This window comes from the organism of the source record quoted next, unplaced genomic scaffold, assembly GCF_019419815.1.
Source record: "Pyrus x bretschneideri cultivar Hongxiangsu unplaced genomic scaffold, Pyrus_bretschneideri_v1 Contig53, whole genome shotgun sequence".
Taxonomy (NCBI): Eukaryota; Viridiplantae; Streptophyta; class Magnoliopsida; order Rosales; family Rosaceae; genus Pyrus; species Pyrus x bretschneideri.
In genome coordinates, this window is record NW_025999791.1 from 204,331 (window position 1) to 222,757 (window position 18,427).

General features: G+C 36.5%; 3 protein-coding genes across 3 annotated transcripts; 1 reads left to right on the plus strand and 2 right to left on the minus strand.

Annotated features, from left to right (window-relative positions):
* The first annotated feature begins 1,879 nt into the window (after positions 1-1,879).
* On the plus strand, positions 1,880-3,222 carry LOC103932853 (dehydration-responsive element-binding protein 2F). The gene has a single exon (XM_009342505.2). It carries the CDS (start codon positions 2,164-2,166, stop codon positions 3,019-3,021), a length of 858 nt encoding a protein of 285 aa, XP_009340780.2. The 5' UTR covers positions 1,880-2,163; the 3' UTR covers positions 3,022-3,222.
* Positions 3,223-3,365: 143 nt separating this feature from the next.
* Positions 3,366-11,810, minus strand: LOC103932856 (DNA-binding protein SMUBP-2). The gene is made up of 15 exons (XM_009342506.3): positions 11,650-11,810; positions 11,396-11,500; positions 10,789-10,857; positions 10,500-10,589; positions 10,315-10,398; positions 9,831-9,995; positions 8,944-9,131; positions 7,291-7,363; positions 6,545-6,598; positions 5,953-6,210; positions 5,356-5,562; positions 5,112-5,215; positions 4,210-4,354; positions 3,882-4,016; positions 3,366-3,749 (listed from the first exon to the last, which is right to left on the minus strand). The coding sequence occupies exons 1-15, from the start codon at positions 11,737-11,739 to the stop codon at positions 3,573-3,575; spliced, it is 1,944 nt and encodes a 647-aa protein (XP_009340781.2). The 5' UTR covers positions 11,740-11,810; the 3' UTR covers positions 3,366-3,572.
* A 924-nt stretch (positions 11,811-12,734) lies between these two features.
* Positions 12,735-18,318, minus strand: LOC103932852 (chaperone protein dnaJ 10-like). The gene is made up of 10 exons (XM_009342504.2): positions 18,076-18,318; positions 17,564-17,623; positions 17,162-17,244; positions 16,851-17,010; positions 16,589-16,718; positions 14,951-15,109; positions 14,461-14,639; positions 14,291-14,371; positions 14,043-14,201; positions 12,735-13,320 (listed from the first exon to the last, which is right to left on the minus strand). The coding sequence occupies exons 1-10, from the start codon at positions 18,160-18,162 to the stop codon at positions 13,210-13,212; spliced, it is 1,209 nt and encodes a 402-aa protein (XP_009340779.2). The 5' UTR covers positions 18,163-18,318; the 3' UTR covers positions 12,735-13,209.
* Between the last annotated feature and the right edge of the window lie 109 nt (positions 18,319-18,427).

Sequence of the window (18,427 nt, forward strand, 5' to 3'; positions counted from 1 at the left end):
TTTCAGTCAAATCTTCTCGTTCTATCTTCTCGGGGTTGTTCTTCTCAATATGCAATGTTGCATGATAATCAAAACCGTTTACTTCTAGTTCTCTCTTTGAATATCAACTTTGCAAAAAATAATCCACATCAGAACCCGTATAATGGTAGGATTAGTGGTCAAAATTTCAATGTTTAACCTAAAAACATGGCTTGTCTATTTATTGGATAACTGTTTGATGACTAAATGATTTTAGATTTAGTCATTTCGACAGTGCCTTTAATGCGTGGCCTACAAATTACACGCTTTAGATCACCGTGCAACATTTTAGGATGTGAACGAGAGTTGAGAAAGTTCAAATGAGAAAGGTCGTGCATTCCTCAACGTACAATATGGTTCTCAAAATCATCATGTACCACCATAACATCAAACTTCATGCTTCTCCCTCTTCTTCTAGAGAGAGAGAGAGAGGGAGGGAGGAGAAGCAGCATGGGATAAAGGTGAGTAGAGTCCCGGATATCAGGTTGTGAATGGCAGGAAAACATGTGAAATAGAGCTCGTGAAAATGGAAAATGTTGTGAGGTGGATATTGTCTCTCTGAATTTAAACCAGTAGGACAAAAGAAGCAAACTCCTCCTTTTCCTAATTTCCCACAGAAACAGAATCCAAGGGAGGAGACAGTCAATACTGTTAATTACTACATTCAAAGAATTCACTTCCTTCCATCACATTATATGTTATAAAAGTCAAAGCATTTTAGCTTTACCAATAATTCCGATCACCACCACAACATTAAAATCATCCAACTTTCAATCTTAGGCAACGTTAAAAGCATATTTCCAACTTTATTAGGTATCAAATCAAGTCGAATTCGAGACTTCTCACATATAACTAAAAAGAAATAATACTAGACCTCAGTACTGCTGACATTTTATTTTGTTTTAAAACTTGATCTTGATTGTATTCGGTATCAAACTCTTATTGTGTGATCATTTGACAATATAAGTTAGAATAGTATAACTTGGACTAGGGGCCAGAAGGTAGACATACAATTTGGGGATATTCAACTGTTGAATAAAAATATTTGAGAAATATTTCATAATTATATTGCTTTAAGTGTCCCATGGTTCTTGGGTAATAAAATTAGAAAATTCAATTAAGACACAAAAATGCTTTTGTAAGCGATAATGAGTAAGTATTAAGATTCATTTAATTTGATTTGCCACCTAAATAGTTACCGATTTAGTTTGATTTGTCATTTCAGTGATATATTAACAACTCAATGGGTGATTTATCACCCCTAATCATGATCCATCCTTCCACTATACCTCAAGTATCTCTTACAAAATTTATGGTATCCAACCAACTATGAATTTGGATCATTCATTCATGTGAGGATCAACTTGATGAATAATTCCTAGATGTAGGCTCGTAGATTATAGTATCAGTTTAAAATATTGTTTTACAAGGTAAAATTAAAAAATTATAATTCACATTTACAGTCTGATAATATAAACATCTTATTATGTTCAACAAGAGAACTCTTGTGTGAAACTATTTAGAACTTTTTCCACTAAAATGTAAGATGAGTAAACTTTAAGTTATGTTCTGATGCAATTATAAAAACAAATGTGAGAATAGTCAATCTCTCCCTAAACTCTTTGTTACCAAAAAAAAAAAAAAAAAAAAAAAAGTTTTATGTATTGATGCATTTATTTGATAATAATAATAATACATTATTACCATTCAATATTCAAATATATATATGAATGCTCAATGCATTTGAAAGTTTACTAACTCAAATGTCTCCTTTCACTGACTCGCCTAGAGCCCTCGAAATCTCAGAGTTAGGCCTCGAGAGAACATTTTCCTACCCAACCCATCCATCACATACTGCCACGATGCCATTTTATATTAATTGAATTGTTGGCCAAAGGTCAAACAAAAAGGACTAGAGAAAAACAAAATTAAAAAATAGAAATTTAAAATCACACTCACTAGTGTAAGAGAAGAACAACGGTCACATGCATGAGCTTGAAAACTTTGGGCAAACGTGACAACATTTAAACCAAACTGCACTCTCATTCACTACATATCCCGCGCCTTTCCCACCATTCTATACAACACACTCACACTCCCTCTCACTCTCACTGAGCTTCTTCCAACCCTCCCCCCAAAACCACCATGGATAACAGCAGAAAATCTCCGTTGAAGCCATGGAAGAAAGGCCCAACGAGAGGCAAAGGCGGCCCTCAGAACGCCTCGTGTGAGTACCGAGGCGTTCGGCAAAGAACTTGGGGCAAATGGGTGGCTGAAATCAGAGAGCCTAAGAAGAGAACCAGGCTGTGGCTGGGCTCTTTTGCTACGGCTGAGGAAGCTGCCATGGCCTATGACGATGCTGCCAGGAGACTCTACGGCCCCGAAGCTTTTCTCAACCTTCCTCACCTTCAACCCAGCTCCAATCCTTCACTCAAATCTCAAAAATTCAAGTGGTTCCCTTCCCATAACTTCATTTCCATGTTTCCTTCGTGCGGTTTGCTCAACATCAATGCGCAGCCGAGCGTTCATGTTATTCATCAGAGGCTCCAAGAACTTAAGCAAAATGGGGTTCTTGGTCACACCACCCCTTCCTCTAGTTCTTCCTCCTGTGATTCAAAACCTGAGGCTCACATCCTGAGTGACAAAACCGAGATGCGAAATGTTGCAGAGAAGGAGAAAGATGTGGAAATTTCATCTGAAAAAGCGGCGGAAGACCACCAGGAGAAGCCACAGATGGATCTCAATGAGTTTCTTCAGCAACTGGGAGTACTGACAAAGGAGACACAATCAGAGGCAACCGAGACAACGGAAAGTTTTACTGCTCCGGAATCTTCAATCGGAGAAGTTCATGATGAATTCGGACCCTTTGCTGCCAATAATATCAATTGGGATGCATTGATTGAGATGCACGGGATTTCAAACCAAGGAGCAGATGCTGGTGCCTTTCAAGTTTATGATATGAATGAAGAGCTTTCCTTCCCCACTTCCATTTGGAACTTCTAAGAGAAAATTAAGAATAAGCTTGTTTAACAAGTTGGAAGAGTACGACGTGCTTTCACTGGAGGAGTTTGTTAGAGATCGGCAATTAGTAGTTGCTCATAGGCTATAGGTTAGCGAGTAATGTGTTCTTCCCTTATAGTCAGCATGTTATGTCGTTAGACTGTCAATTTGCTAATCCTCTCCATCCATTACTCTTCAGTGACATTTCTGATCATGAATGTATACATGTCGATGATCGAAAAAATTAGTTCAGTCTTGCCCTAGTAGTTGCAAGGGCTGAACCAGAGGTGCGATTTCCTTTAGTATGAATCAAAGTATCGTTATGCTTACAGAGTTCATCAAACAAATTTCAAACATATCGCATACCATAACATTAGATAATTAGAGAAGAAAAAGTGCTTTAAACAAATTTTCAATCGGTAAATACCATTAAGAACTGTAAGTTGTGTTTAATAGGTGTAAGTTTTCCTCTGCCTCAAAAGCAGTGGAAGATCTTAGGGGAACTATATCCCCGAGGTATGGTATCGATCACCAAACACAGCCGGTTTGTATGGTCATTCATTGCTATACTCTGAGGCACTTAGATACTCACCATGTTCCTCAAAATACTCTATTAAACGCTTCAAGAATGCATCACTACTCACCGTCTCCGTGTCACATACAAGACAGCATTGCCTTCTTGACCGTGTTACAGCCACGTTCATTCGCCTGTGGTCCTTCAGAAACCCCACCTGAATTATTTTGAAAAAGTTCAACATTTATTATCTTGTATAATAGAATATTTTGGTAAATGAGAATCTGAGATGTCTACCGTCAAAATATGAGAAATTGCATTAGCAATGGTACCAGGGATACAAGAATACCTCTTTTTTTGAATTTGACCGAACCATTGAAATAATGATGGCTTCCTTTTCCCGACCCTGGAAGCCGTCAACTGTTGAGATTTCCAAATCCTTTAGCTTGTCGTCATTGCTTCTCAACATCCTGAGTAAGACAACCTGCAATACTAGGCTTGATATAAGCAAAAGAACAGACAAAATCGACGCCATTGCTACTAGTATTTTCATGGAATGCTTGATTTTCATTTATCTAGAAGCTATTGTAATCCTTCACCTTATTTAGAGAAATAAAGCTCACAGAAAGAAGCTATTGCTTACAAGAACATAGGCAAAAGAAAAGACACTTTAGTACCTGTGCAGCATAAGGAGTGATAATTCCAATATCAGAAGCCTGAACACCGCTTTGAACAAGCCGCTTGGCATGGGCAATAGCAACATCGGCTTCACCCTCATTCGAAGTACTTTCTTCTTCGTCCTTCTTTTCTTCCATGTCACACCTGACACCAATCAGCATGAACGGGTCACAACAGTCGTACAAAAAGGCGTTTCTTTTATTACGAACTAGGAAGGCTGTAAAGACAATGTCGTATAATATCTACTCATTTCTCACAACCTTCAAAATAGCAGTGAATCCTACACTAAGCTAAGATAATGGCACTTCATGTGGCGTTACCATGGTACTATGAATGATAGTTTTTGAAACGACATGATAAAATGTCACAACTCACAACACCACGTAGGATTGGCAGTAATTTCGAATAAGTGATTGTGTTTGTTCCATTAAGTGTTTGTATCAAGCATTTTCAGATGAAATTAGCATGAAATAACCAAACAAATGGTAAAATAACCATCTCAACATAAAGCATATTGCTCATGTTGTATCGTGTCATCCATTCGACAAGTAGGCTATGTTTACCTCAGGCCTAAATAACACCATACCTTGTCGGTCGTGTTTGTGTCTTTGGTTGTGTGTGCGTAGTGTCATTTCAGTATTTGGAACAAAACACCAAAAACACGAAGTGGCGCCCCTAGGTGTTACTTGACAGTTTTCTACTACCAGCCTGCTGGTATTCCTAATGTTTAATATTTCACTCAACTGCACAACAGCATTCTAAACCAAATTTCAAGAGAATATTGTTGTGGTTTACTTCATATGACTCTAAACCTCCTCCAAGAGAGACAAAGTATTTAAAAAAAAAAAAAAACACACACACACACTGAATGTTGGGTATATGGCAAGAATACATGGCATACCCAGCTGTATCTATTAGAAGAAGGGTCGGTTCTGTAGAAGAGGTCGTCTTTACATCCTCCAGATCCAAAAGCATATGCCCAGCAACACTTGAATGGGCCTTAATCTGTAATGAGATTAAACCACAAAATAATATAACACAATCTAATGTAATGACTTTCATTTAATTTTCTTTTATATTCTAACACAGTCAATTGATAATATAGGTCTACTCGGTAAGCCAACATCCAGGCATGCTCTGAGCACCTTACTGTTGTAAAGCTCCTTTGATGACCAATCCATGATCCGCTCGTGCATGCGGTACTGGACAGTGAGCATAGACATGACTTCATTTCCATATATGTCTGCAAGGCGTTCAAAGAGGGTCCTTCCTAGACCTTTCTTCTCAGCTTCAGCACTCTGAATGGTAGGAGGAAGCTGAAGATGGTCGCCTGCAAGTATGCATCTTGAACCCTAAAACAATGAACTCAGATACTTTAAAGTGAATTTTGGAACAAGCCGTACATGTATAACGAAAATTGCTCAGAATAAAACTTTCTGGTTTTGGGTTTTCGTTAATTTAAAATTATTAAAGACCTTCTCTTTTCTTGCAATCATACAATAAACGGGTCCTTTTCCATAGAGCGCAGCTGTAATTTCAATATTGCACTTATTCTTGTCTTGAATTTTGGAGTCCTCGGGTGACCAACTTTCTAAAAGCACACCCATAACATTTCTCTGAAGATCACTAACCAGCATGCATTACTATGTGAATGCATAGGACATAAACAGGCATTTCATGGAAATACATATGCAATTTTTTTAGCACATGTTCATGTATGTACCTTTGTATTAGAGCATTACCTTCAGTAGAGCCATCCAGCATGCTATCTCAAGTGCCTGAGCAGCTTCATCAATTATTACCAAATCAAATGAAGTATTGTCAAGCTTGCGAGAAGATGCCCCAGTCAAAGTTGTCAAGATTACATCTGCATTTTTTATTACATCTGTTACAGCCAGCTGCTGCCTTTTTCGCTCTTCCCTAGAAAGAGTCCTAAGCTCCTTCTGGATTTCCCTCCTAGTGTTCTTATCTTTGGTCCTTAACAGCTTCCCATTTAATGCCTGGAAAAATGCAAAGTGCAAGTTCCTTTGGTTAAGCCATGCAGTGATCAGTGAGGGTTCAGTCTTCAGCAAATTAAACTCCATAATTAAGACCTACTAAATAAATCCAAGTGTTGACGGAGGGGTGGCGAATGGCTATGAATGGGATAGATCATAACCCCTTCCAATATAACCGAACGAAATAGTACCACTAAATATACGAATACTAACAAGTTAGTTTGGTAAAGCATCTTTGTCAACAAAAAATGAATTGCAACTTTTTTTTTTTTTTTAATTTGCATATAGTCATAGATTTTAATCAAGTTCAGGCTTCAATTTTACTCTACATAACTACCTTCATTTCCTTCCGAATGTCATTTGCCAGAGAACTGTTATCCCCTCGCAAGACCTGACAGCAAAGAACAATATATGGTAAGGACAACATTTCAAACAAATATAGGCGATTAATTATATGATAAAGGGAGTCTCTAAAGAGTATGTTCTTTTTTATATCTTATCATGACAATTTCTGATGTTTGTCATAACACTGACTTTATCTTTTTATATGATGAAATTTAGAGGACTAATGGTTTCTGATTTGGTTTATTTTTCAAGGATGATCTTTTAAGGAGTGATTTAGACGGTTTGGATCATTAAACCACATTGTTAATCCCCACATGTGATCTTTTCTTTTCTTATAAAAAGGCATCCTATTTAGAAGTTTTGACCTATATGCACCATAATATAAAAAAGTAATGCATCTACTTAGAAATACATATCCATGCTAACACTATCAGTAATAACAGAAGCAGAATAGAAAGTATCTGCAACTGAGGATTGCAGTAGAGGTATATTTTATATCTATATGTGTGTGTGTACACATTTATACATATTAAGAGGAGATGCAAAGAAAGACAAGTATCCATGGCTTGCTCAAACGAAGAATAGGAGAAAAAAAATTAGTGTTGCAGAATGCACAGATATCAAACAATAATGCTAATCAGATTAAGTATTCAATATTTATATACGAAGTCAAATCTTCCATTAAAAAGAGAAGAATTAATTTTCTTTTCATTTTACAAATTTGAAGAATTCGCATACCTGTGCATCCAGTGCACTGTCCAGAACTTGTGGTAGTAAACGTGCAGGATGCCCCAATCTCACTATCTTTACTCTGAATAAAGAAACAGAAATAAGTAACCAGGTAGTAAGCATGCAGGAAGCCTCAAACTAACTAAACTACTGTCTACTTGATGAAATGAAATTAGTAGATGAGAAGGTATCACCATGACCAACTTAAATTAACAGCAGATATCATAAGTTAAACAGATGATCTTGGCACAATGGGGCACAACAGATAGGATGATGATTATTATCAGTTGAAAATATCAAAATTATTGTTTTAGTTAATTACGTTAATTTAATATCCATACAAGCTATAAATTTGGGTCATAAATCAACTGAGTCAACGGTCAACAAGCTAGTCCGGAATAACTATCCGAATATGTCTACTGAAGAAAGAAATTCATAATTGACATATGGCATTCAAGTAAGGGTGACTCTATGTTGTACTTTTATGCGCAAACGGAAGTGAATTTTAACAAAGTACCAATATCAACGTCATAGGTGAAAACTAAAACAAACAATCTCAAACTAACACAAGAGATTTACGTGGTTTGGCATAAAGCCTACATCCACGAACGAAGCACGGCGAGGAATTTCACTAAACAAACGGAGATTACAAAAGAGTGTTTAAACTCTTTCAACCCAAATCCCACAAATTACAAACCTTAAACCAAACGAGTAGAGAACCCAAACAAATGGAGAAGATTCTCCCAAATTGCTCTCTAACTCACAAACTCACAAATTGACTCTCACCAAATTGGCACACGAATGAGCCACGTGTTTGCCACACACTCATGATTCCAGACGGTGACCTCCACCCCAAAACCCAATTAGAGAAAACTCTCTAAGCCATGGTGAGGCACACAAAATACACTAACCCTAAGGTCCTATTTATAGTGCATAGGTTACAATAAGAATACTAATAGGAAGCAAATACAAATCCTAATCAAATAGGTAATTAACAAAATCTCTCCACCAAGGAAACCAACTAAGAAGTCAAAATCCAAACCCAAATAGGACACCAAAACCAAATAGGTAACACAAACCTAATTCTTTGTATCATCCTAATTTTGAGTCGTAAAACCCAACACTCTATTGGCACCTAACTTTTAAATATGTTCACATATTTTAATATCTTGACCCATCTCTTTTAAAAAAAAGTATAAAAACTAATGAGTACACCCATAGCATTCCCAAATTACCCCCATTACAAACCCAATCTGAGTTACCTAGAAACATAGTGTAACCACTCACTCAACACCATCAAACTCAACCGCCAAACCCGAACACAACCACTGAACCCAAACCAGGAAGAATCTCCACCGAGGTCTATGTGTAGATCTCTAAAGTCTTCAAACTTTTTGTACTTTTGGTTAAAATTTGTGTAAAATGGTGTTAAAATTTGTATAAAATGGGCAATCACAGTAGGACGTACTGCAAACAGTTGATATGAAATGCATATGTCAACATCAAAATCGGTTCTTTATGTACTCATAAGCTTCCTTAATTTGAATTTTTTGGGAGACCAGCAAATAAATTATGTTCAGGACCTTAATATTTCTTTGTTATAGTTAAAACTCAATCATCAAGTAAAAGTTGAAATCCTTAAATATAAAGGCAGTGAAATACTTGTGGCGTGCAAGTCGCTCAACAATGTTGTCAACAGCAATATTTGAAGCAGCACATGCAAGAATCTTTGATCCACGTTTAACTTCTTGCAAGATAATTTCCACCACAGTTGTGGTCTTTCCTGTGCCAGGAGGTCCGTGCAGCAAAAATACATTCTTTGATGACAGGGCCTTTGAAATGGCATCTCTCTGTGGAGCAAAGAAAAGAGAGAAAAAATTAATATAAAAAAAAATGTAGAAGGTGCTTTAGTTACTGAGAAATGAAACAAGGATTACTAAGTGAAATACTATATGCATGAAAAGCAAACTTTGGACTCAGATGCTCATAAAAATAAAGGGGCATAGATATACAAAACAACAACAATAGTCATGGTACTATATCAGTCAACTAACATTTAGAAGTAACCTGAAGGAAGTATATAACTTATCAGCTAAAATTTGCCTAATCTCACTGAGGAGATCTAAAGGTGGAATTATTTAACACATAATAGCAGTTTTATTCTTAAGAATTTTATTAAATTCAAAAACCTAATTGTTAATAATATACAAGAATATGATATAAAATAGAAGAGGCTATGATATCCTCAGGACCTCAGATGGAGCAATTTATATATGATCATAATGACCTATTTATTCTTTTTCTTTAGGTTCAGTAGGAAAATGCTTAATTTCAGAAAACCTGTAGTTGATGACATTATGTGCACAGAACATGCATGCATTTACGAATGCATGTTTTTGTGCTTTCATTCTTTGAAGCCGCTGATTCAGAGGAAGACCGTCAATAGAATGTGTGATGTTAATCAAAATGGCACATCGTGAGTGACACCGTTATGATTCAGAAGAAAAGGGAAAAGCAAAGAAAAAGTTCATAGTATTAGGGTTAGGGACCTGAGAGTGATCAAGGTTTTTGTTAAATGGAGTGAACATGACATCCTTCTTGGACACTGTTGGTGTCCTCTCTCCAAATAAGACAGGAATTAAATCAGATGCAGGGCCCTTCTGCACACCTTTGCTCAATTGTATCAAGGCATCCTTCATCCTACGATATGTCACCTGAAAAGACACAGTTAATATTTCAGCATTTTTTTCCAATGAATCTTAATCTGGCAGGGCATGTGAAAAAGAAGATTTAGTAATGCCTGCATAGACAATCTGCGATTAAAAAATTCTATTGTTTCCTTGATGAGAATAATATTAATGATAGAAACCAAATTTTAAATAATATTCCACGTCAATGACCAATATGATTTCAGGTGGGAAAGCTTTAAGAATCATATCACCAGATTAACTGAACTGTAGCCTCTAAAGCGATGTGATAATTGAGGAAATTTGGAGAAAAAATATCGAAACTTAGAGAACTTGAATTTCATACCTCATTTCCTAGTTTCTCTAACCGTAGAGGACTATTTAAACCATCTTCAGGAACATCATCAAAAGCAACAGTGATTGATGAGTCCTGTTCACAAAACGTTAACAAACCACCAGCACAAGTAAGAGCATGATCCTCAAAACTAAAATATGATGATCAAAAATGCAAACATCCCAGTCTAGAATTACCTTTAACCGATAAACTACACCTTGTCCAAGAGCAGGGGCCCCCAAATCAGCCTTATTTGGTTTTAGAACAACCACATCATGGGTGCTAAACTGCAAATTAAAAGAACAGAAAAGAAATTAGTAGGACAAACTTCAGATAGTACGGTATAGTTTGGAGCCGGGAACTCCTTAAATCTGTTTGTTAAAATAATCACATTTAGTCTTGAAGGTATTAACAACATAGCACGAAGAGCAAACATTGCAATAAAACTCACTGAGAGCATAGAAGCAAGAATTCTGGATTTCTCACCTTGTGGGGAGGAAGAACATCTGCTTTGGTGGATTGAAATTCAAGAAGACTCTTCCCCATGAGTCCTGTCTATTCTCAAAACCAAAGGCATAACAAGTTAGGAGGGCATTATTATTGTTATATGCTACACATGCCAATAAAAATTGTTTGTTTTGACCGAATGCGTTCAATTGTGGAAAGAAATTTCACCTAGAAAGTTTTATGCTTTCTATCAGCACTCTTTTAAATTGTTTTAAGAATACCTCAACTGACATAAACACTAGACAAATTTTCATATCTTCTCTTTAAGTAAACGATTGTAGTATAAAAAACTAAAGCCCTGTTTGTTTAGCCAGAAGACAGCTCTAATTTTTTTCTGGCGTTTAGAGAAAAAAAACCTTCTACAACCCTTATGTGCATTGAAGCCAAAAGTGAAAGCAAAGCAAGCAAAACATATTGTGGAAAGCATTTTCCTAAAAGCTACTTCTATCAAAACAAACCAAGGCCTAAGCATTTCTTTCACTTTCTCTTTTCGGGTTGCCTCTGATTTTCCAAGCAGTTGAAAAAACCTCGAAAGCAGTAACTGGGAAGCCATAGAAAAGTGGAAAGAAAATGCAACACTTGGTACCTGAGCATCAACACATTTCAAATTGAGAATGGTGGAGCCCTTCTTCTGCGCAGTGTCCAAGTTTCTGAAGGACCCAGTTGTAATGGAAGCAGATATCTCAGCTTCCTGATTGCCAAAGCATGTTAGTTCCATAAAAGTCCATTTCGTTGCGGCATCTTAACATTCAATTGAAGTGCATATTAAACAAAAGCAGGGAAATAAAACGCCATGGCTGATTGGTTATAGGGAGAGAGAGAGAGAGAGAGAGAGAGAACCTTTTCGAGGTCGATGAGAGGGGCGGTGGTGCAGATGAACTGCTGGAGGGTGAGAGCTGGTGACTTCTGCTTCGTCTTCCCTCCCTCCATTGTCGCAGCTACTGCCGCTCTGGTTCTGCCGACTTGATAATTAGAGAGGGGCTTACGTTGTTTAGTGAGACTGTTATACGCACCGTTTTGAAAAGGTTTTTTCCCTTTCCATTTTCTATTTTGTTATATTCAACGTGAAAACCATCATTACTACTTCAAAAATCATATTCTACAAATTTAGAGCATAAAATGAGATTTTTGAAGTGATCACGTGATTTGGTACAAAATGGGAGGTTTTTCTATGAGTGAAAATCAAGCCATCCAATATGAAGTGCTTTGGTGGTTTTGGTTTGGTTTGGAGAAAAAATAGTCAAATAAATTAAAAACTTACGGAACCGATTTATTTTTTTGTTAGGTTCAGTTTTCATACTTTTGAAACCGCAAAACCGAATCCATCATATATCTTTTATATTTTAATTATTAAATTTATTTATTTTACACCCGTCAACATATTATGTGTTCATTTGAGGTCTTACTATACATATATTACAAGTGATCGCATATTATAAGTTCTAATCACTATTAAAAATTAGAGATTTTATTTGCCCTTCATTCTTATGTGATACTAACTAATAAATTGTTTACAAGCATGAAATTTTATATAATTGAAACTTGGTCCTAGTTGATTAGATAGAATTTTTATGTTTAAAAAAAAAACGTTACTTTTGATGAAATTGAAATATGTGAATATTTAAAAAATTAATACTCGAAATGTTGGACATTGTTTATTGACGTGTTGGAGGCTTAAACCGACCAAACCAAATCGTACCAAACCGATTAACAAAGGTTTAGTTTGATTTCAATAGTAGCATTGGTCAAAATCAAATCAAACCAAACCGTTTAATTTTAGTTGACTCGGTTATATTTTGTGTCGAACATAATCAAACCGAACAGCGCCCGCCACTTCGTTTTCCTATCCAATCTGGTTACCGGATATAACCCTTGCTTTATATGGCAGTAGTTTAAATGAACTGTAATTTTGAACACAAGTAATATGACCAACAGAAGGATAGAGAAAAACTCCATCAGCACATAATATGGCCCCATGAACGAATGTACATTACAGTCTTGATATTTGCTTGTTATCTAGGCAAATCAACATGAATCTTCACATCGACAAAAACATAGGGCTGAGCCTAAAATTCAAACCTTCGAAACTAAATCCGTCACTCCCAAAAAATACACGAATAAATAACTAGACAAACTATACCAACCAACTGGTGACAACGGAATCTTATCTTCCACAACAATCTATCTTCCTCCCTACGTATATAAATCTGTCTTCCCCATAAGAATGAGCGAGGCCTACGCAGCTGGAGGTGAGTTGTCCTTTCAAGCACAATCCTTACCCGCTTCAAGCATACACATCCAGCTAACCTTCCCCGCAAAACCAGTCACAATATTGATACAAAAGATGTCACAATTTTTTACTACAAGACGGAAGGGAAGGAGCAAACCCAATCTCCATCCTTAATCCCTGCCAATGGAAGAATTTCTCTGGGCACCAGGTGGTGCAGTTGGCCTTGGGAAGTGATAGTCCAACTGCGCTCCTGCAATTTGGGGGGCTTCCACATAGGGGCTCTGTGAAATCGAAAAGAAAAAAATAATAAGGATAACGCATTAAGAAAAGAACAAACGTACAAGGGTTTCTACTTTCCGTACAAGGGTTTCTACTTCCCACTTTCTTTCCACAGTCCTCAACTCTCTCACCATCCCCCAAGAATTGGGACGAACACAAGAAATGTAGTTTCAGCTCTCTATTATAGTTGGGAGTCTTGTGACTCGTGTGTTTCACCTGTTTACAGTGATCTTCTTTTCTATTCTGGTCATTTTCAATGTATTTTGTAATTAAAAAAATTGTCTTGGTTGTTATAAAAAAAAAAAAAAAACCCATTTGAAGTGTATAAATCCATTACCTTAACCACCATTTAAGGGTCATTTCACTTTTTGTTGTTATCGAAGAGCTGAACTCACTAAAATTTACGGTGGTTTTTACTTTTCAGGAGCACAAGTACTGGTTCTAATCTTGAGTTTAATCAAACTGTTCTGTCTTTTTGTGATTTTGTACCTCTCTCAATTGTGTCAAATGAGTCGATACTCTTCTAACTGTTTGTTTCAGGCAAGTAATACCTAGTTAGGAATGCCTATCTTTAAAATTACGTACAAATGGTCATGTCCCAAAACTAGAGAATACCAAATGTCAAAAACTAATGCATTCTAGGCCATGTTGGAATGCTATTTGATATAAACTCAAAAAGGATAGAGTCAGACACATAAAATGGATTTATTAAAAGAGAAGATACCTGCGGCTCGAATGCAGTATATGATGGCTCTTCAGGCTTTAAGGACTTTGGTGTTGTTATAGGAGAAGAGGGATCATAGCGTAATTCACTTCCATTCAGTTTATGAACTCTACTATTTTGTGGAGTTTCACCCTCATTCCCACCGGTTGATTTAGTTCTCTATACGAAAATGTCATAGCTTCCATATGTATTAGACAATGGGGATTATAGCAACAGAAAATCATAAATATAGGTTAAGAAAACAATACCTGGAAGATTTTGCCAAGAGTTTTCAACCCCTTTGCTCGTGCACGGAGTTCCTCTTTCTTGGCATTGTTGTCTTGAAGAACCTAAAGATGAAATGAAAAATTACAATCTAGACCAGATTTCTATTCATGTTTTGAAAATTACCAAATACAACATTGGGGCAGTGAACAACCATCTGACAAACACGAGAAAGAGTGGCCTCAATATCAGCCACATTAAGCTTCCACAGGGAATCAATCATCACTTTCTTGTGAGATTGCATGTATTCTTCGAGCTCTTCCTCTGTGTAATTTCCTTCAGCACTTAGCTGCTTTTTCATGTCTTCCTGCAGCTGGATCAAAGCAATTGCACCTGAAATAACAGTCCATTAAGCAAAAGCACGTATTGGCTTTGCCAGAAAACTTGTGTGCATTTGTGAAAACGTATACCTTACATATGCAAAAAAAGAAAGAAACAAAACACATGATTATTCCTTTTCCTGTCAAATATTTAAATATATATGGATGAAGTGGATTGGACCCTATTAGTTTGGGTAGAATCAGTCCCCACACCCTGGTTAGCTCCATAGCTCAATTAATTATTGGAACAAAAATTTACCGTCACCATGATAACAAAGATTTAGACGCAACTGTCAATGACCGAATTCAGAAAGATCCACTAACCTGTTGCTGCTGTTACTTGAGATTTAATGAAATGCCCCTTATTTCTAAACCACTCTGCAACAAATGGCACACCCAAATACATTGCTTTCTTGCCTAGCTCCTTTGCTGATTGTCTGGCATATATGTAGCCAATTGTATTCAACATATCAACACCATAAGCTGTAGAAAATAGACAATATCATTGAAAATGATAGAGAGAAGCTTAGACAATAATCATAGAAACAGATTTATAAGGCATTAACCACATTATGTGTCGTAAAATCCTACCATGGTTTGAAAAACGCGCGATATTGGGGAATATAGTGCACTATATCATCTCGCATCACGGGAGACATTTTGCGAAATAATGCAAAAATATCACAATGGTCCAAAAAAGCGTTCGGTTTCTATGCAATATTGCGTTATGTGCCACATCTAATTTGTTTGATGTTCCTTTAGCTGACGACGATCACTACATCCATCCAGTCAATGAAAATGACTATACTACTAATGATATTTTGCAACAAATTGAAGAAGAGGAAAATAAAAGACGTGATAGCGACGGTGATTATAGTTTGCAAGGTAATATATTCTTGATGAGGATGATATGCGTTTTGGTGCAAGTATATATACACACACATTGAAACCGCTACATAGTGCGACATTGCATAGTGAAACCTCCCACGCAAAGCCTTACGCGATGCAATTTCAAACTATGGTTCCTACAACCTGAATGAATTATTACTCGGCAATTTCTTTTTTTAACTTTGAAAAATGATGAACTGTTGGGCATAACTTGGATTGCTAGTCCCTGTTAACTGTGTCGCTGCATAATCTCCATCGAAATTGGATGCAGTAATAGAATTAAGTGAGCTGACAGAAATGCGATCCATGATAAAATTACACAATGAGTACCTAAATTAACAGACGTAAGATACTACAGTTATAATTTTTACTGACTTGTTAGTTACCAAGTAGCAGTATAATGGTTGTATTGCATTAATCAACATCTGAACTAAATGTCAATGTATTTATAGAAAGAACCAAGGAACTAAAATAGCCAATAGTACTGATATTTTGGTCGATAATATGCTAAAATCAGGGATTCCACCACTTGCAGTAGGTTTTTATTTGTTAGTTTTGAACCCGAGAAGCAGTAGGTTGAAGAGGAAATCCCCATCCACCAAGGATTCCATCACTTGCAGTAGCAAAGTAATTATGAGTTAACCATGTTGCAAAATTTATATGTTAAATGAAGTGTTATTTGTTAGTTTTGGATTTTAGAAGTTTCAAAGATAATTTGTATGTTTTTATTTCTAATTTTTATTATTTTGTTTTTTCATCGATATTTCTACTGAATATCAATATCTTCCTATATTTCTCTACATTTCAACTACTGAAACCAATACTGAAATCCTTGGAAAGAACAAATCAATGTAGGCCCTAAAACGGCAATGCTTCATAGAGAGTGTTTTCAGGATCTCATCTTGTATGGTCCCAACCTACATTTAGAAAGAGCTAGCTTATTCTTCAGTTATTCTTCAATTCAAGAGGATAGATACCAGCCAAAGCTCATCAACTTTTACACAAGAGCCGACCTAAAAGCAGTTGAAAATATTCTGTTCTTGTCACCCAAAAGCACCACACGTAATGAATTACCTGCATTGGAAAGCCTCGCAACTTCAGCTTCAGCATGACTAACAAATTCCTCTTTGTTGCCTTGCACATATTGGTTGAGTCGATTTTTTAGTGTTTCTGCGAGCTTTTCTTCTCTTTCCTTCTGAACAACCTGTAGTAAAAGGATATTGGCAGTTTTGCCACACAGTAAGCATTCTTCAATGATATGGACTAGTTCTTTCCATTCCATCAAAGAAAATTGGAGGTAAACTGGGTTAGTGAAAAAAGTTAAACAAAACTGTACCCGCATTTTTTCTTGCAACTTTTTCGCATCAAACTGTTCCCCTTCTGTGAATATATCTAAGGAAGCCATTGATGCCATGGCTAACTGTCCAATATATTCCTCAAAGAGCTCACTACCAAAAAGCATGGCAAAGATCGCTGCAGGATCAATAATTGCGTCGCTGGAATCAAAGTAACATTTTGAAAATGTCAGAAGCACGCAGCTAAACACACATATTGCGATATGCTCAGGAAATCCATAAGGTGTCTTGTATCAGCCACCCTTTAGATATTAGAACTCATATATTAACGAAATAAGAGAACAAAACTAACGTTGAAATTCCTGATTTTCCATAAGCATCATACGCTTGGCGTTGGCTTGGGTCGCTTAACACTTGGTAAGCTTCTCCCAAAACCTGAATCAAATGAAAAAGATGCATATATACTTGGTAAGCCTATACTAGACCAACAAAAGAAATTACTAACAATTCAAGTCCACCCCCTCTTCATAAAACAACCTTCCCACAATAGAACTATACTAAACGAAAATGACAGAATAAAAGACACCCCGTTTGAGGAAAGGGGCTCTGAATCCAGTATTGAGAACTTGTAGTTTCTAATATACAAGTTCGTGGAAGCAAATAGCAAGTCTTTCATGTCACAAATACACTGTATTGACCATGATGTATAATTTGATGGGAATTAATTTAAATGAAAAACAAGAGCAAATCTCACCTGAAAATTTTGTGCTGCAAGTGGATCATTTGGGTTTTTATCTGGATGAACCTGCCTTGCCTGCGATCCACACAAAACCCACAAAAACCAAAGTCATTAAATTTATAGCTGTTAGAAATGCTTGTTAGAAAAGCACTTCTGCTCAGACTGAACGCGCTTCTATTAAAACCACATCAAAAAAATTAACAAAAATGCAAGTGCTTCCTAGAAAAGCACTTGAAGTGCTTGCTTCCTGAAAGAAGCCCATAGCGGGTGCTTCTTCCAAACATTGTCAGAAGCGCTCTTGATCATCTAAAATCACTTCCACACAGACAATAATCATATACAACTGATACAATTCACATTTCCAAGTGATGTTATAGAACACGGCTTGGATCTATTAAGCTTATCACATAATCGATTGAGGAAGAAGCAACTGATTACGAATCAAAACTTCCGATTAATTATCGCTTAATCAAAATTAAAGCCAAAATAACGATAATCTCTCAGTTTCTCCTGAAAATCTAACTGACCTTCATGTAATAAGCTTTCTTGATCTCCGCCTCGGTCGCCGCCGGGCTGACGCCGAGAACGTCGTAGTACTCCGTCTCCTTCACCATTTTGTCCGATCGGTCAAAATCTTCACTTCGCAGTTTGCAGGGAGGAGCTAAAAAATAAATAAATAAAAATAAAAATAAAAAAGAGAAGAAAAATAGAGGTGGAAGAAGAAGAAAGGAGGATAAGAGAATAAGAAGATTCCCCTTCCTACGTCCCCACGCAGGTACGCTTTATTTGCCTAATACTATTTAGTCGTGCGACTACCTACAGTCTAAGTCCTAAGTCATTAATTAAGTTAATTAATCTTTATTATGACCAAAAATATTT